The sequence below is a fragment of the Ixodes scapularis genome, unplaced genomic scaffold (assembly GCF_016920785.2).
Source record: "Ixodes scapularis isolate PalLabHiFi unplaced genomic scaffold, ASM1692078v2 PGA_scaffold4__175_contigs__length_147842914, whole genome shotgun sequence".
NCBI classification, from domain to species: Eukaryota; Metazoa; Arthropoda; class Arachnida; order Ixodida; family Ixodidae; genus Ixodes; species Ixodes scapularis.
Genome location: NW_024609879.1, coordinates 99,180,166 through 99,199,811, shown reverse-complemented (window position 1 = coordinate 99,199,811; position 19,646 = coordinate 99,180,166). Strand labels below are relative to the sequence as shown.

At 45.2% G+C, this 19,646-nt stretch overlaps 2 protein-coding genes across 3 annotated transcripts; one reads left to right on the top strand and one right to left on the bottom strand.

Moving 5' to 3' along the window:
* Window positions 1–716: 716 nt before the first annotated feature.
* LOC8044056 (delta(3,5)-Delta(2,4)-dienoyl-CoA isomerase, mitochondrial) lies at window positions 717–17,924 on the bottom strand. Of its 2 annotated transcripts, none has more exons than XM_029966919.3 (9): window positions 17,820–17,924; window positions 17,531–17,667; window positions 17,247–17,421; window positions 16,474–16,562; window positions 15,171–15,310; window positions 10,561–10,674; window positions 6,531–6,659; window positions 3,581–3,745; window positions 717–967 (listed from the first exon to the last, which is right to left on the bottom strand). In XM_029966919.3, the coding sequence occupies exons 2-9, from the start codon at window positions 17,562–17,564 to the stop codon at window positions 866–868; spliced, it is 948 nt and encodes a 315-aa protein (XP_029822779.2). In that variant the 5' UTR covers window positions 17,565–17,667; window positions 17,820–17,924; the 3' UTR covers window positions 717–865. The 2 variants fall into 2 exon arrangements, with proteins under 2 accessions (XP_029822779.2, XP_029822780.2); XM_029966920.3 differs by having other exon boundaries at window positions 17,612–17,667.
* A 273-nt stretch (window positions 17,925–18,197) lies between these two features.
* LOC8033925 (retinol dehydrogenase 12) lies at window positions 18,198–19,636 on the top strand. The gene has a single exon (XM_040220150.3). It carries the CDS (start codon window positions 18,340–18,342, stop codon window positions 19,315–19,317), a length of 978 nt encoding a protein of 325 aa, XP_040076084.1. The 5' UTR covers window positions 18,198–18,339; the 3' UTR covers window positions 19,318–19,636.
* Window positions 19,637–19,646: the final 10 nt, after the last annotated feature.

Here is a 19,646-nt window from a genome sequence, read left to right as displayed (position 1 = left end):
CTGTCGTCACAGCACTCACTGGCCACAAAGTGAGGCACTCACTTGATTGAATGGCGTTTTAGCGAACAACGTTTCACCGAATGACACCTTAGCGAATATTCAAACGCTGCGAAGTTGCGTTTTTGGGTGGGCCAAGTGGGTTCACATTTTTGATATGAGCCGCCGCAGACCGTCGCTGCGAAGCGGCGTAAGCGCAGTGCGGGGGATGGGTTAACGTGCGCCCCCGTTCATCGTTAAAATGCCGATTCACTCAAATGTCGCTGTTCGCTAAAATGTCATTCGCTCATATGATATGGACCCGGCCACGAACGCGAATCCAAATATTCGTCGACGGATTGATTGTTGACGAGCTTCATACCGAAAAGCAGGCTTTTGACTTTGTACCCTCTTTCTTTTGGCTCACTAAATGATATGCGTCATTTAAAATCCCAATCTAATATCATTTAATTATCACAGCCAAAAATTCATTTCATGGTCCCTTTAAGTTTGTTGATTGGGACCAGCTAGTGTGCCAGCCCAGCTTTAACAACTTTCTCATGCGACCATCTTGGGTACGACCAACTGATTATTCATTTCGAACAATTTGACCAAGTTTAAAGTAGGACAATGGCATACCAAATACCTAGCTATGGGGATAAATAGGGCGAAAGAGACTATACAATACAACATTAAAGCCATACATTCTATGCAAAAGAAACAAATAAACAAGACAGAAACCTATTTTCTTTAAATATATATTTTTGTTTCAACGATCCATAGGCATGTACAAAAACATCTAGTACCAAGGTGCTGTGCCGGTGTCAGCCTTATTGACCAGGTGACCCGATGTCTAGCACTCTCTCATACATATGTACGTAGATAAAAATTAGAGGTTTGCAAACTTCGGTGGCTCCTTTGCCTTCTCCATGAGCGCCATAACAGATTTCACAACGTCCTCAGACTGCAGCATGGACATATTCCAACAGGCCTAGAAGAAAGACAAAGACAAAAAATTACAACAGACATTGTGCTGACGCGCAAAAAACGAAAGAAATTGTGCTTACACACAAGGAATGTGTGCATCAGCACAATACGACGCACAAATCCACAGTTTTCGAAAATAGATAGTTTGGGAGGTTTTGGTAGTGAACACACGCTCACAGTACAAACACTTCCATTAGTATGGCAAAAGTGAGACCGGAGGCATGAGGTTTAGAAAAGCTTGTTTTAGCAAACGCCATTTTACCGACCCCAGTTTATCGAATTCCTTTATAGGGAAACCCATTTTAGAGAAAATGGCGATAAGCCTCAGCGAATTCATCCGCCACAAAGCGGCGTGTGCGGATAAGTGAGGTGAGTTAACATTTTTGTAATGAGCCGCCACAGACTGCCGCCGCAAAGCGGCGGGAGCGCAGCGGGGCGCTTGGGTTAACACACACACCAGTGATACACGTGCGAAGTAGAAAAGCCTTTTCAAATAGTGTCCACTTTTCAATAAATGGCATTTCTCTAAACTGAGGCTCTGATTTCTCTAAACCGTGCTTCGAAAAACCGTGCCAGTTCTCTAAAACATGCTTTGACGAAATGGTATTCAATTAGCCGTAATAAACCCAAGTGAGACTGCAATTTTCAGCAGCTAGATGACACTGGACTCTACAAAGAGTTAATCAGAGATTAGTAAGGTGTTCCAAATAAGAGCATTGGCTAGGTGGTGCAAGTCACTGTCTGATTAAAAGAGTTGAGCCATATCCTTTCATCTATACAGTGAGCAAGTTTGTCTGCTTCTATTGCAGGGGTTGCAGTGACGTCAGAACGCCGAGTTTGATTGGCTCTGATTGGAAGGATAGTGGGTAGACCTGAATACTAGCTGCCTTGACGTCTACCCACTACCCTTCGATCTCAGCCAAACAGAGCTCGGTGATCTGATGTCACAACAACCCCTGCAAAAGAAACTGATGAACTTGCGCTCCGCATAGGGTTCTTGTAAAAGACCATGATGCAACGCAACTTCCAGTTCGGAAATATCGCCGAAACCCACCAGAATCCGTGTCAGAAGCATTCGTCATTATGCATTATGCTATGTTTTGTGCACTCTGGGGCCGTGTTTGTGGTATACAGTAAAACCTCGTTATAACAAAATGGGATATAACAAACTAATGGATATAACAAATCAATCATAATTCCCCTTGCTTGCTATTAGGGAAGAAATGGACATTGGCTATAACAAACTAATGGTTATAACGAAATAATTATGATCGCTCCTTCAACTTTGTTATAACGAGGTTTTACTGTAGTTTGTCTGCTCACTCAAGCTTAAAATAGTCAGTTGCAATGTAATTAATTGCTCCAGCCGCAGAAGTCACGACAAAATGGAGCTATGGCCAGCAGTACTATTGTTTTTTTATTCCGGCAATCATTAGGAATCGGGACAAGGCGATGCTCAAGTCATCCGTTTGCCGGCGCCATGAATGGCTGTATCGAATACGCTGGCATGATCTCCACGGGAAAGCTTCGTACCAACTAAGGATTTGTGGACTAACCTTCGTAACAGGTTGGAAACCACTTTGCGATTGATTAGGACAAGTAAAGCAGACAAAATTACTTGTGCGGCAGCTTGTCCTCACTTGCGTAGCCAGTCAAAAAGTTGGAGGACTGGCTGCAGTGCTGACAAGTTTAGCAGAATATCCATCCCAATGATTTTACGTATAGATAGTGGCACTAAGTTTTTTGTCAGTCACCGCAAAATAATTAGCAGACAATGCATTTTTGCCATCTGACGACACATTTGCGAGGCGTTCAAGTGCCGTCCGAGGATGTTAAACACATCTAACGCTTGTTCTGACCTGCGTTGCGTCGGTTGCTCATCACCAATTTGTTTTATCATCAAAAGCGAGCGAGGCAAACACCAGGGGAGCAAAGTTTTTACTTAGCTTTTCCTTAGCCACACAGAGTACCACTACTGTTGCCTCCAATGCCCCAACATGGTGCCAAGGCACAGATGGCAGACGACAATGTAAGTTTCGACTTCGAGACTGACAGGAAGTGACGTCAGGTAGAAGATGCCTATCCATCAGTCCAGCGAAGCAAAGGTGCAATAGAACCTTTTCAATATTCAGTTCCACCTGGTGGCTCAAAAAGCAGTTTCACTCGCGACAAACTAATGGCGGTCATCAAACTGTGTTTCATTAAGTACCATCTCTTTCGCACATCAAAGGCATATGAGAATTGGTTCTCCAATCACCTCCTAACTCTCGTTTTATTTGTTTCAGTTTTGATGATGTGAACATAAGAACTGACCAGTGCAAAGCGGCAACCCATAATCCCCTCCATTAAATTTCCGCCATCAAGCCAAACCTGTGCCAAGAAATGGATTGAACCACACTCCGAAATAAACGCTTACGCAGCTGCTGTATCTGATTTGTGCGTCGTGTTGTACTGACATCTCAAACATACATGCCTCATAGGTCGGAAGTATCCTCAACTTGTTCCTTCATCAGCCTCAAGAAGGCCGTCATTAGTTAGGCCCAAATGCCATACACTGAGATGATGATAGGGACAAAAGTTGCCAGACTAAACTTCAGAAAGGGTCTATGGTACCAACCATGAAATGAAGTGCCTCGTCAACGCCGTGGTCCCTGGAGAAGACCAGGTTGACCTTGCTCCCCTGCACGGCCACAGGGCTCTTGGAAGCAATCTCCTTGGCCACCGCCACCGCCGCCGACAGCATCTGAGCCTTGTCGGGAAAGATGCGGCTCACCAGGCCAGCCTGCCAGGTGCAAACAATTGGGGGAAAAGACGAGGAAAACATTCTTAAAGGCCACTTAAAGGGCCTCTACAGCCTAAAAATGGTGATCCTAGGCCTTCACGCCTCGTGCAATTTTAGAGACCTTCAATTACGCCGCTAAATTATAGAGCCAAAATAACTAAGATTTCAACGGGAAATTAGTTTGAAAGCTCAAACTTTGACACACAAATTTTTGTTTCGTCCCTCGATGAAACCTGGGACGTAACAAGAAAACAACGGCCACTAATCGCGACGTCCCGCCTATTCCGGTTCCCCTCCTTATCAACATCGAGCGGCTCTCTGGAAGTACTCGAGATGTAGCATGTCTCTACACGATGGGCTGCAAGAGCATCATAGCAACACAAACAAGAACGTCTCTAGCCATCTAGGGATTCATTGCGGAGACTGTGGCTGTGATTGCCAGTTCACAAAACTCACTGTATTGGCACGGAGTGGCGACCCTCTAATTAGAGAAATAACTGAGGCAGAGAAGATTGTGCAGCTCGATGAAAAGTGTATCAGTGCTCCTTCCGGTTTTTTATCTGCCAAAGAACTGGTCTACTTGGCGAAGTAGTCAATGTGATGAGTGCAGATTTCCAGAGAGTTCTTCAGTTTTTTTTGTGTTTTTTTTCGTTTTCTTTGTACTATGATCTTGCTTCTTACAAAAAAACTAGAAGAAACGTGAGTTGTAAGTCAATGCTGCGTTAGTCCTATGTGTCCTGTCCCTTTGTCCTCATTTTCGATGTGCTGTTGCTGCTAATATTGCATCGAGCGACGCGACGTGACCGATGTGATGACAACAGGTGGGGCCGAGGAGGGCGGATGAAAGAGCGCCCTAAGGAGACGGCATCCTGATCTTGTTACGTCACTGCTCGTTTATCGAGTAAGCTGTGATACGAAAATTTCCTGAGATGTTTATGCGCCTTATTCTTCAAATCGCAAGGCGAAATTTCGTGGACCCTTCCACGAGGAGGTCCTAGTAACTGCCACAAGGTTTTTATATAAAACTAATGACCCCCAATTTAGGCTGGGGAGGCCCTAAAAAAAAAAAACTGAAACTAAGAGAAAAAATCTTTTTTTGCCCAATATTTATGTTAACAATACAAATTATTCGATTTGCGGGCGAAACCGAAATTGTCCCCCGGTGGGATCATGATGATAGCATTACCCACAGAGTGTGCGCTCCGAGTTTGCTGGACCTCAAACGCGCACTATGTGAATAACGCTATCATCATGACTCATGAGGGAACAATTTCGGTCTTGCCCGCAAATCAAATAATTCGTATTGTTAACATAAAAATTGGGCAAAAAAATTTTTTTTGCCCAACATTTATGTTTTTGTCATCATCCCACAGGGGTACAATTTCGGTTTCGCCCACAAATTGAAAAATTTGTATCATACGAAAAATATTGGGCAAAATTTCAACACACGTATCCTAACCAGGTAGAATTTTTTTTTGGTTTTCCCTAGGTTCAGCATTTCTTAACGAGGCTCGGATCAGTGTGTTAAGAGTCCCAATCCACACAAGCATCAAAAGGGGTCCAAAAGTGGCAAAAAACGGAGTCGCAAAAAACAGAGCGTCACACCATCAGACGTCACTGTGACGGCACAACGTTGTAACACACTACAGTAAACTCTCACTTGAGCGAACGTCGGTTTAACAAATATTTCAGAATAAAAAACTTTAAAAAAATCCCCGGCAGTTCTTCTATGCATTCCATGATAAAATTTGAACGAAAAACGAATCTCGGAATAGCGAATAGTTCAGTTCAACGAACTTGATCAGTGGACCCAGGATTATTTTTGCAATCAGATCAACGTAGCTGGCGTTTATAGCGCTGTCAAGACAAAGAGACGGTGCAGTAGATAAAAACAAACCATGTGGTGTGTCTCTTTTTTCTTTGTCATCGGTTCGGTTCGGCCATCTTAGTTTTGGGTAACAATGGCAGGATGGCAGTTTGTGCATCCACTTTCGCAATAAGTATGACGAAACGGAAACGGTTGTCTCTATCAGACAAGCTCAAAATCCTTCAGCATCTGGACAACGGTCAAAGGCAAGTGGACGTTGCGAAGGACTATGGGATTCCATCGTCGATGTTGTCAACGATAGTGAAGCAAGAGTTGAAGCTTGAAAGAGAAACTGCGTTCAATTCCAGCAAGAAATGACTCTGCACGAGATATTTCAAGCCAGTGAACGATGCGGTTGCGGTATGGCTTCGTCACAGCAGCAAGCGGTGACAGAGGAAGTGCAAAAAAAACACTGACTCTCTGGACAGCTTTGTTACTTCATGCGCTTTAAGAGCGCTGGTGCAAATGAGAATTAGATTTTTTTTCAAAATGAGGAAGGCAGGAGCGTAACTGTTATGCACTTTGTATATATCCATATACATAACTCTATAAATAGCATTTCACACTTTTGACTCGATGTATGCTGTGCCCTACGCTGTTCAATATTCTAGTGAATATATGCAGTTTAGTGAAATTTCAGTTAAGAGAACTGATAAAGACTTTCAATTGTTTTCTTTTTTTGATAAAACATAGGTGAACACATTTTTAAGGGTTTAAATACACCTTCCACGAGGAACGCTGAGTATTAATACAGTCGAGCAGCACATCATTCGCACTTTCCTGATACATAGATGGTGCCAGCGTGCTTTTTCGTCTAAGAGATTGCAAGAGCTTGGTCCTAAGCAAATTCAAGTGTGTGAGCGGGCCTTTAGGGTTAGACATTTGTGGGTGGACATATGCAGTGCACGATCAACTGACCTCTCTGGCTTCGGCGGCCTCCATCCTGCGTCCAGTGAAGACGAGCTCGCTCACTAGGCTCCTGTTCCCGATGACCCGGGGTAGCCGCTGGAGCACTCCCACGTCTGCCGCCAGGCCCAGCTCAACCTCCTGCGTCGTTGGGGGTTACGGTAGCCCTCTTGAAAAAAGGGTTCGGGATTCATTTTCTACGGGGTGTCCCCCACCAGAAATTTACGAGGTTGCTTTTACTGCAAAAAGCTAGTTACTGAGAACAAGCCTCTTTTCGCCATTAAAGTTGAAAAAAAAAATCACAACTTTTGAATAATTCATAATTACTTACAGCGCGACTGGGACAAGGACAGAAAGAGGAGAAACACAGAAACACAGGACAAGCGCTGAACTAGCAACTGATTCTATTGAAAAGAAAAGACATCTGATGCTGCTGCTGCTCGTGCAGGCATGCCCCTCCGTGGCCTTGGCGCTTCTTCTTTCACTCGATACGAAACCGGCCAAGTTATCCGAGATCCAAAAAGCCGATCTCACTCTTCATCAAAGTCACTGTGGGCTGGCTCACACACAAGGATCCGGTTTTTGTTATGTGGTACGTCTCCATCATTTCTCGGGGTAGTTTGTGGTTGTGTCGGAACATCACTGTAGTCTTGTTAAACAGGGGTTGGCATCCGCAATCCCGGCAATGCATCGCGAGATTCGTGTGAGCAATTCCTTTCATAGAACTGTGGTGTTCTCGTAGTCTTGTGTTGAGGCAACGCCCAGTCTGTCCTATGTAGGCACGCCCGCAGGAAAACGGAATCTTGTAGACCACGCCTTCTATGCAGGCGACAAACTGCATTCCGTGTTTGATGCTGCAGCCGCTTTGAGACTTAGGATCGTTATTTCTCGCGCGTTTGTTGACTGCGGAGCACACAGAGCTGAGCTTCTGGCGGGCGGAAAAAACAACATTCACGTTGTATCTTGAGGCGACTTTCTTGAGTCCGTGGGAAAGGCGGTGGATGTACGGTATGACTGAGGTTTTCGTTTTCTCTCTCTGCTCGAGGTCACGTTGCTCGATCGCGGGATCTGTTTTAAGGTGTTTTACGATTTTTTCGCAAGCTGAAGAAATGACCGAATTAGGATATCCCGAATCCTTGAGCCGTTGAATTTGGGACATGAAGCTGGAATTCAAATTGTGGATGCATGTGCTTGTTAGAGCAGTCCTCAGACAGGAAAATGCGATGCCTTGTTTGACGAGTTTGGAGTGGGCTGATTGAAAGTTAAGAAGAGCCTTCGCTGTTCTGGGACTGTAACACCAGCAAACATGATCGTCCCCCACTTCGATGCGGAGATCCAGGAACTGAATGAGGTTCTGTTTTGGGGCTTCATAGGTGAAGTGAAGTCCTAGCCCTTTTTCCGTGAAGATCTTCAGCACATCGTCAAGCTTTTTCTGGAAATTAGCCCTCTCAACGAACACCAAATAATCGTCTACGTACCTAAACACTTTCTTGGTGTTTTTCTCCAAGCAGGGTTCAAGATCCCGATCAATCTTGCCCAGGAAGATGTTACTGAGCACAGGAGCTACTCTAGACCCTATGCATATGCCAGACTTCTGTATGTACACCTTGTCCTGCCATCCGATGAGTGTGGACTTTAAATACACGGACAGGAGTTCGAGAAAGTCTTCTACCGTAATCCCGCATCGGGTCCTGAAGGCGCTTTCATCGTTGTGTTCTGTGATGCACTCCTTGACACTAACCATGAGGTCGTCGTGTGGCATGGAATTCTTCAACGTCGATGCTGAACGCGCTGCACCCGTGTGGGTTACTGACATTTAGAAAGTCAACAACCGCCTTGGAATTGGGGACGCACATTGGGTCTACAATATGTAGGGAGTCGAGGTGCCTTTGCAAAAAGCCCGAAATTGCGTGTAACCAAGAATTCCGCTCGGACACTATGGTGCGAAAGGGGACTCCTGGTTTATGGGTTTTTGCCGCGAAAAATACGTCTAACGTGAAGTTTTTTCCTTTCTTTGCTCCTGCAGCAACACTGGTCAGGTTCAGTTGGTGAAGAAATTTGATGGTGCATTCCTTCACCTTGGCGGGACGATCGGAGACCGCTCTAAAGTCTTTTAGTACGGCTGTTGTCGCTTTTTCGGAGAACGTGCTGTCGGGCATGATGACAAAGCACCCTTCTTTGTCGGACAACATTATGTTCATGCTGTTGGACGCGAGAAAGTCAATCACGGGCTCGAGGCCTTTGGTTCTTCGGCACCCTCCTTCGGATCTCCACAGGACGTCCACACAATCAGCAACACATCTTGGTCTCTCCTCTTCCGGTGTTGCTCGTGAGATGGATCTCGACATGACCAACTTGTCTACTCTTCTGAGCATGGGCTCGAGGCAGAACTTAGGTCCTTTTTTCAAAATCTTTAGGTGACTGTCTGGGACTTGAAGATCCCCGAGGATGACAACGTTACCTTCTTTGGCCCTAGTCCTCTTCTTGGGAGGCAGTGTAAGGCGCACTTGAGTCCAAAGAAACTCAGTAACCTGGGCAGTGGTCCTTGACCATTCTTGAAAAAGGCGGGATGCTTGTGGGTGAGTAAGCCCCCGGGAACAAGCGATACGGAGGCAGTCCTTAAAAAGCGGACCTGCTGCCACCACTCCGAACACAAGATGCGACACAGCCTGCTGGAGTGCCTCGGAGACGGAACCATCCACCCGCAAATGACTTGTAAATCCGGGGGGCACGTGGAGGATCTAGCATACCAGGATGCGGTCCTTGCCTTGTCATACCGTACATCCACCGCCTTTCCCACGGACTCAAGAAAGTCGCCTCAAGATACAACGTGAATGTTGTTTTTTCCGCCCGCCAGAAGCTCAGCTCTGTGTGCTCCGCAGTCAACAAACGCGCGAGAAATAACGATCCTAAGTCTCAAAGCGGCTGCAGCATCAAACACGGAATGCAGTTTGTCACTTGCATAGAAGGCGTGGTCTACAAGATTCCGTTTTCCTGCGGGCGTGCCTACATAGGACAGACTGGGCGTTGCCTCAACACAAGACTACGAGAACACCACAGTTCTATGAAAGGAATTGCTCACACGAATCTCGCGATGCATTGCCGGGATTGCGGATGCCAACCCCTGTTTAACAAGACTACAGTGATGTTCCGACACAACCACAAACTACCCCGAGAAATGATGGAGACGTACCACATAACAAAAACCGGATCCTTGTGTGTGAGCCAGCCCACAGTGACTTTGATGAAGAGCGAGATCGGCTTTTTGGATCTCGGATAACTTGGCCGGTTTCGCATCGAGTGAAAGAAGAAGCGCCAGGGCCACGGAGGGGCATGCCTGCACGAGCAGCAGCAGCATCAGATGTCTTTTCTTTTCAATAGAATCAGTTGCTAGTTCAGCGCTTGTCCTGTGTTTCTGTGTTTCTCCTCTTTCTGTCCTTGTCCCAGTCGCGCTGTAAGTAATTATGAACTCTTACCAACTCGCCCAATTGTCCATTTTGAATAATTATTAGTTCTGATTGTTCTAAAACTTTGGCATCTAGTCTGGACCACCAGCGTCATTCATTTTTGCGCTGAAAGCTTTCTGCGATTTTTTTTGGTGACATGCTGCATTTTTTAAATGTCCGCTAAGGGCCTTTTTACCCAACCATAAACAAAGGATTTGCATTAAAGAAGGATTTTGTGGACCATGCACGCGAGACCTTGAACGAGCTTGAAGGCTAATGAATGATATCAATCTTCTGCAAGGCAGAAAATCCAGTTTCCTCCCCTCTCTCAAACAGTGAGAGTAGTAAATGAGAGAAAGGAGGTAGGGAGTGAGGAGGGTACAGCATTGCATGCTCCATGCTTGGAGGGGAGGGGCGAAGGAGGGAGAGCATATGGGAAGAGGAAACGAGCAAAAAGTGGAAACCGTGGAAGGGTATCCACCTTAAACCTGATGCACTCTAAGCCTTTGCTGTCCACGCTAACCTAGTCAGGCTTAGAATTGACAGCTTAGTCCACGCTAATCATAGCAGGGCAGAGGGGAACGACGGGGTATTACCTTGATTTGGAAGTAGGCATCACTGGTACAGTAGCGCATGTCGCAAGCTGTGATCAGGTTAACACCACCGCCGATGCAGCCGTTGTGAACGGCTGCTATCACAGGCTTGCTGCACTGTAACACACCAATGACATGCATTTTGAGAACTGCCAGTTTCCAAACTATAGTCTGCAGCAATAAATGCCAGCCAAAAGTCCCATATTTTTTCCTAAACACATCCAGTTCCAAAAAGAAAAGAAAGAAGCATGAGCAGTTATGTTATAAAAGGGCTTTCACAAGAACAGCATATAATGCGGAACTTATCACCGAGACCCTGTGTAAGCCTCACAACCATAATAATCAAACCATACAAGCATCACATTAAGAGGCAAGCAGGGCTGAAGGAAGTCATCTTTCGTATAGCATGTGATAATAATACTAAGACAGCTTTGTTTCATTTCACTTCAGCAACAATATCAGGTGAGGAGGTATTAAACAACAGTGAGAGGTAAAATAAAAGCACTTTTTCATTTTTACTTAGTAGAACAATTGCTGGCACAATTTTGAAAAAAGACCTTCATGCAGTCTACGCTACACATTTTTTAGTAATTATAAGATTAAATATAAAAAATATTCAGCCCCCCAAAAAAAGTGAGATGCAAGTTAAGTGGAAGTAGTAAATCGCCTGATGTCGACATAGGCAGGCCAGCACACCCAAGGCCATGAGCGGAACCGTTAATTGGTTCCAACCACGGCAGTAAGTTGCGTGCCGCAACCCGGCCTCCTGTCCGTAAGGCAAATTCGTGTTGTGCTTACATCCGTCCACCTCCTCAGACGATGTGTCGGCTGTTGTTTTCAGAGCGCACAGTAACAACAATTTTGTTTGCACAAAATTGCCAATGAAGTATGATACCTACTCCTCGTTACATGTGTTTGTTGAAGGTTCAGAACTCGAAAAGTTGTTTGTAGCTGGCATTTGGCCCGAAGGAAGCGTCTTCTGACCCCATTTCGGCGGCCCCTTTAAGGTGGGCAAGGCCGTTGATGCTGAAGCCTCGTCAGAGTTGCACCGACATGCAAGCCCCTTAGATTTGTCAGCTTAAACACACAAATTATCGTAACAGTCGTACAGTGTACAGCTAACACAAAACTTTGAGTGATAAACCTGAATGTAAGGAGCACTGTTAGCAAAACGATCAACCTGGAAAGCACTCTTCTTACTTTTAATCCAGACATATTGTTGATAACCGAAACTTGGCTTAGTGGCTTAATATTCCTGTTTGTGAAATCGATCCCCCAAAGCGCAAAATTGTATGAAAAGACCGCTCTTCCAAAGGGGGAGAGATGGCTATAATTATAAAAGAAGGAATAAAATTTTCTCTGCTGCGTAATACCACATGCACTGAAGCAGTGTGGGTGACATTATCTTTTATATCCTCCTCTATTCTGGTAGGAGTAGTCTACAGACCACCATGTGCTGACATTAAGGTACTAAATGACTTACACGATTTTGTGCATGTACAGTCAAAATACAACAAAAATATAATTTTATTAGGTGACTTTAATCTTCCAAACGTAGGCTGAGCTACAATGGCCAGTCTATGTTTTTGAGCAATCTTGTTCAGATTATGACGAGTCCTACGAGAGTTACAGAAACTACCAGATCACTCTTTGACTTGTTCTTTGTTTCTGATAATCTGTGTGTTGAAGACTACCCCTGTGCAATTGTAGATGGAATATCAGATCACCTCACGATCGTATTAGACTGTCCAGGCTTTGTTTCATGGGCGTAGCCAGGGGGGGGGGGGGCGGGGGAGGGGGGGGGAGGCTTATGGGGCTTCAGCACCCCCTGAAATTCAGCAGACTCTATAATATATACATGCATCTTGACCTCTCCTCCCCCTCTTTGCACCCCAAGTCATGGACATCCCAGCCACCTCAGCCCCCTCCCCCCAAAAAATTCCTGGCTACACCACTGCTTTGCTCCCAATCGACCATCCGATACGGTAAAGGAAGTGAAAGATTATAACAGAGCCCAAGACGAAAGCATCTTAGATTATCTTGATTATCCTTCGACAGTTTTTCCGATTTATCTACATCTAGTAACTGTGACATAAACCAACTATGGCGTTTCTTCCAAGAAACTGTAAACATGTGTATAGAGAATTTTGTGCCAATCAGGAAAAAGAGCACCAAACATATAGTCCTTGGGTGACAAGGAAGAGTTTACAAGTAAAGCGCTAGGCAAAGATACTTAACAAAACATGCATAAGCAAGACAAAAGTAGCTGTGCTACACATACTCAACTTAAGTCGTTAATTAAAATATCCCAAAATGAGTACTATAACATTCGAATGACCAAACTTCCTTCTTAATGATCCAGCTAAATTTTGGAGGTATTTCCAGGGCTTGAGACAACACATAACCAAGAATGAGAACTGCAGAAGAGAAATAGTTGATAAAGCAGTTATCACTAAAACACTGATTATCTCTCGTCAGTATTTACGACTGATGACAGACGTTTACCGGAATATACACAGAATGCGATAGGAGTACCTGATGTCCAGGTGTCACAGGAAGGCATTTTCGAAGCACTTCTAAATTTAAACACAAAAAAGTCAAGCAGTCCAGATAATGTTCCTAACGCATTCTTGAAAAGATCTGCTGAATGGTGCTCTAAATTTATTTTTGTTATATTCCGTAATGTGCTTGAACTGGCTGCTGTACCAGACCAGTGGAAAACGGCAATTCATAGAGCCGGTGACCGATTTCAAGTGTCTAATTACAGACCAGTTTCTTTGCTTTGTTCCTGCAGTAAGGTTTCGGACATTTTTTTTTTTTAAGCATCTCATGACTCACTTTGAGGCAAATAGCTTCATATCTGATCAACAGCATTGTTTTAGGCACGGCTTCTCGACGGTTACGCAGCTTCTTCATACTGTGAATGAATTTGCTAATGTTATCGACAACGGGGGCCAGATGGATGTTATCTTTTTAGATTTCGCAAAAGCCTTTGAATGAGTACCACATCAAAAGCTGTTGACCAAACTTAAATTCTACTGAGAAATAAGAGACTCGTGTGGTGGTTGAATTCATACTTAAGCAATTGTCACCAATTTGTTGAGGTCGGCAGTGTGATTTCCCCGACTGTCCGGTAATTTCTGGAGTAACCCAGGGATCTGTGCCCGGAATTTTGCTTTTTTTAGTTTATATAAACAATCTTACTGTCGATAATAGCATAAAATGTTGGTTTTACACGGACGACTGCGTGTTGTCTTCAGAAATAGATTTGAGAGGCGATCAAATAAAGCTAAGTAACCGTTTAAGTAGTATATAGCAATGGTGTACGAATTGGCAGATGTCACTAAACAATTCTAAATGTGTATACATGTGCATCACACAGAAGAAAACTCCCCTAGATTTTAGATATGCCAACAACAATCACCCCTTAGTAACTGTTAATGAATACAAATATCTCAGTGTTATAATCACGTCAAAACTCAGCTGGAAAGGTCATGTAGCATGGATTGTGCAGAAAGCAATGGAAACTTCGGTTCTTAAAAAGAAAACTTATAGTCGGTGACAGTTCAAGAACGAAGAGGAAGCTCCCTCCCACCCCTTTCCACTTCAGTGGAGCAAAAGGTGGAGGAGGTTGCCTTCTCTCCAGCTCTTGCTCTGCTAAAGTGGAAAGAGATGGGAGGAGGGAGCTCCCACTTCGTTCTTGACCTGTCACCGACCACAGACATTGCACACCACAAACAAAATTAACAGTGTACAGCACTACCGTGAATCCTGTACTGGAATATGTCGATGTGGTATGGGAACCCACTTCCAAAATTAACATAGACCAAATTTATTAGGTGCAGAAGAAAGCACTGTGATTTGTGTACAATAAATACAGAACAGCTCAATCACAAAATTTTACGACTTATCAAAAATACCACATCTTGAAACCCGTTGAAAAATCAATCGTCTTAAGCTTGTTTATAACATTGTGAACAACTCCTCGTGAATGTCATTCCAAAATTACACGCAATAAAGCTCAAGTAGGCAAACGTGCAACAAGCACTCGAAAACTATTGTGGTCCCTTACTGCAGAACTGATTGTTTAAGAAATAGCTTTTTCACACGGACAACCAATGACTGAAGCAGTTTACCCAAATGTGTAATAAATGCAACCATCACATCATCATTCGCTGTAATGATAGAACAGTTATTTTTGCAGCAATTGCAGATTGTTTTATCATGTATTTCTTGTTTTGTCATTGGCACTCTTTCTCGAAAGATGAGAGTTATAAATTAATCACTGTTGCTACCTTTTTGTGTCACAGCTGAATTGTGCTGACCATTGGTGCCGACGATTCATTGTGAAGAGCTTCCTGTGCGTTATCTTACCCCTGCCTTAGCAGGCAACTGGCGGCTGGCAGTATGTCCAAATAAATAAATTAATGTACTGCAAGAGTGGAGGTGTCATCTATCACAGAAATGCTTTCTTTCCAAATGTGAGAGCAATATGTGTTCAAACCGTTATAAATAAATCTTAAGAACCATCTACGTCAATGGACTCTGCTTAAACTAACCAAGTAAAGATAATTGAGGCATTAAATTGTCACTTTGGTGAAAGAGAGACCTGCCTTCTCCATTGAAGTGAAGGTTCCCTGGAAGGTGGTGATCACATTGTACAAGTGGCGCGCCTTTCTCGCCACGTCTGGGTCCTCACCGTTTCCAGTGTTCTGTTGCATAAATTCGTTCATCATGCTTTTGAAGTCAAGCCCTGTGAAAAAAAAACGAAGCTCCATATTAGGGCCGTCAGCAAGGGACAGAGAAATCACACATCAACTAGCGACTGTTTTTTGGTGAGATTTTCTTTGAGAGGCAAGCTAAGTGACCTTCAAATTTATGGGAGAAAAGGATGGAAGACTACAGGGTAGAGGGCAAATGACAAGCGGTCGGCCGCTGAGGAACGAGCTGGCACCAGACAGAGTGTGCTGTGCGAGGCAGGGGTCAGGCAGGAACGACAGAGCGAGTCTGGCTGGTCTGGCTCATGGCGATCCCCGGAGTGGTCCACCAGCGATGTTTGGAGCAAGACGGCGGTGGGAACGGCGAGCACTGGCCGTACCGGCCTGGGCCATGATGATCCCGGAGTGGTTCTGCAGCGAGACTCGGGCTGTGATAGCCCGGGACAGCTAGCCTACGCAGCGCTGGCGTGGGAAGGACAATCCGCAGGCCTAGACACGGACTCTGAATGCGAGCTCTGAACGACGGGCGACAACCAGGGTCGGCGGGAATGGAGTGACAACTCTCGGGGACGGGCAACTGGAAAGTACAGTAAACCCATTCACTGTCTTCTCGGTGTGTAGTGTCACTAATTCGGAGACGAGCGAAGCACAGACCGATCAGGAGGCGATTATTGTAGAGCAACCCCACAAGTTTCAGTCTCGGATTGCGATGCGTAGGGGAGGTGTAATTAGATGGCAGCACATGACACATTGGTCTTCCGTAGTTGCCTGCATTGAGGACAACTGAAATGTCCTCTTTCTCTCTCTCTCAGAGTTTCACCAGAACTCATTCACACTCAAACTCACACAGAGAAACATGCTGACTCACCATACACATAAATTCATTCACAGACGTGCTGCAGATAGATGGATAGAAGGAAAGAAAGAAAAGTTTGGGCAGTTTGCTTAAATTTTTGTGGGTGAATTTTACAAAAATAATTGTATAAACATTCTAAAAAAAAAAAGGAAAACAGCAAATGAAGCCCCACAAAAAACGAAAAGTCAAAACATTTTAATTAAAAGGAATGTCTCCAATGTTGCAAAAAGTGCCATAATATGGGTGTTGGCAGCAGTATGGCATCACAGGGAAAGAGGAATGGCATAATCACCCTCTGCCATGGCTTCTGCTTCATGGTCCCTTCAATGTAATCAATCTTACCAGCGGTAAACATCTTGCCAGCACCCGAGATGACGACGACCCGGCACTTCTTGTCGTTGTGAAGTTGCTGGAAGCACTTCGGAAGTTCTCTGTTGGAAAGAGATAAATTGGATGTGCACCGTTGAAGCAGCAGACTTTCCCACAGTTTATGGTTGATGAGAAAAGTTTGATAACTCAGATCTGTGGCTTTCAACCTATAAAAAAAAATTATAGAGTTTTTATCTATATTCTTCTATATTCTTAACAGAAAGAAATGCAGAATTTAACTATCTTTATGCAGAGCGTAAATTCGTTTGCATCTTGAGCAAGGGTTGCAGTGACGTCAAAAAGCCTAGCTCTGATTGGAAGTATAATGGGTAGGCCTCAATGCTAGCTGCCTTGAGGTCTACCCCCTATTCTTCCAATCGTAGCCAACCAGAGCTCGGCGTTCTCAGAATTAAATTTCCTTCAATGCAAACTGCTCTTGGAAAATCTGTTGCTCTACTCCCTGAAGCAGAGTACAGAAGTTCCATCGTGAAAGAGAAGTAATACAGGCGTGTTTCCTTGCCCCCTTTAGAGATACCTTATGCTCGAGGAGTGTTTCAATTCCCCTACTTATTGTAAACATAGAAATAAAACAGCGCAAACGAACACAAGGACAAGTAGAAGAAGGGACACAGACACTTGTCCTACTTGTCTTTCTACTTGTCCTTGTGTTCGTTTGCGCTGTTTTATTTCTATGTTTACAATGCATCACCGACTAGCCCACCTCCAAACATTACTCCCCTACTTACTCCCAGAATGCGGCGTTCATGGCGTTCATTTTTTCCGGCCTGTTTATCTCGACGTGAAAGACATGGTCGGCGGGTGTCGAAACAGCAAGCGTCTCGAAGTTGTACGACATGCTTCGACGGCTCAGCAGCAAGGATCGTCTCCTAGACTCCCCGAAAGTCGAAAGCAGAGTCCGACCTGCGCAAAACGGACGCCCCGAGTGATTTGTCTCGCCACAGGAGATCGCGGCGTTGAGCATGCTAGCATGGTACTCGCGACGGCTACAGGAAGTTTTGAGTTGCCCTACCGACGCAAACACATCCACGAAGTCTCAGGTTCATCTTTTCCTTTCGTCTTCTGTCGAAAAAACGAAATGAGAGGTACGCACTAGACGCAGATAAGACGCCTTATGATGGCTTGTTTGCGTTTGTTCGCCAGCTGGCCCTGAAAAACGAAAAAAAAAAAGAAAAAAAAAGACGTAATTTGGGGCAGCGGAGGCAGCCCAGCTTTTCTGGAAGTTAAGTTTTAGAGAAGTTTAGATGATCACGCGTATGTGCCATGCATGCTCTGATACGGGAACATGTCTACGGCTTTACCTGACTTTATTCACGCAGCTCCGTCGGTGGTTTTAGCACGGAATCACGGAATGTTCAACTTCATACGTGCTTTGAACACTAAAAAACAGTTAAAAAAAAAAAGAAAAAAGAAAAGGTTAAAACGTTACTACTAATTCCAACCATGCGACAAGCATAAAACCGGTGCACGGTGAAAGATCTTATGAATACGCTACACGAAAGAGTACATCACAACTTTTTGAAATATAACAATTTTATAAAACATATAGTAAAACAAAAAAAAAACATTTAAATTAAAAATTAGCAACTAGATAGCGAAATAAAATGAATAGTAATAAAACTTATTAGCATGGCGGAGTAGTACAAAAAGAGTTACCTACATGGACGGTTGATTATAGTGAATGCTGTGCCGCGCCCGACCAGCCCGGCTGCACAGGTGCGAACGCTAGCGCGAGGTGCGCGAGCAAGATGACCTCAGCTTCCTCACTGCATTTGAGCGCCCTGCACCGGACAACGAAATCGGCGTAAACCACCAGCTTCGATGGGTGTACAGAGTGTGGCATGGTGCATCTTAGCCGGCCTGGTCACCGCTTACGTCGCCCGTAAGTGGCGCGTTTACACATGGGGCCGGTGCCGTAGTAAACGGTCCATGGTCGGCAAGACGGTGATCATCACCGGCGCCAACACGGGTCTGGGCAAAGCCACGGCCATCGAGCTGGCGCTCCGAGGCGCCAAGGTAATCCTCGCGTGCCGAGACATTGACGGGGGCCTGCTAGTAGCCACCGAAATCCGCCAACTCACTTCCGTCGACAAGGTTGCGCTGCGCCACCTCGACCTCGCGTCCTTCAGTTCCATCAGGGCGTTCGTGAACGGCGTCCTCAAAACGGAGATGCACGTGGACGTCCTCATCAACAACGCCGGCGTCTTCCAGTGTCCCTACTCCACGACCAAGGAGGGCTTCGAGCTTCAGATGGGGGTGAACCACTTGGGACACTTTCTGCTCACCAACCTTTTACTGGAGCGACTGAAGAACTCTCAGCCCAGCAGGGTCGTGGTGGTCACTTCCAGCCTGTACAAGCGTGGCAAGCTCAGCGTCCCCGACATGGTGATGGACGAAGGAAACTACGACAAGAAGCTGGCGTACGCCAACAGCAAGTTGGCCAACGTTCTGTTCGTGAGAGAGCTGAGCCGGCGACTCAAGGGCACCGGGGTCAGGGCGTACGCTGCTAGTCCTGGTATGGTCTACACGAACTTGGGACGTCACGTGAAGTTGCCGTGGTACCTTGTCGTCCTCTTGTTGCCGTTTGCGTTGTTCGCGGTCCGGACGCCTTCGCAGGGCTGTCAGACTATTGTGGACTGCGCCGTGAACGAAGAGTACGACCAGCATTCGGGGAAACTGTACCGCAACTGCCAGCCCGACAAGTTGGACAGTGTGGCAATGGACGATGAGTTTGCCTTCAAGGTGTGGGCTCGGAGCGAAGAGTTAACAGGTGTCTTCTCACTGGCTGGTCGGGGTTAGGTTTGTTTCTCGCGTGCTGTGCAGTGGATAGTTTGTTCCACAACGATGCAATATGTGTCACACTGATTTTATGTGGTCGTGGTTGGCCGTGTTTATATTTACTAAAACTGGTGGCGTCTATGATATTCTATTTATTAGCTCGTAGAGCCTAGGCATCGGGAGGGTTATAGTGAGTGATTTTGTGACTGAGTTTTGCATTGGGGATAGGGGTTTCACCAGGCCCAAATCGCATTTAAACTAATCTTCCGCATGCGCGGTTGTCTGTATTTTTTTAAAGCTTTATTACTATTGAAAATTAATAAAAAAATAATGCGACGTGCATGTTGTTT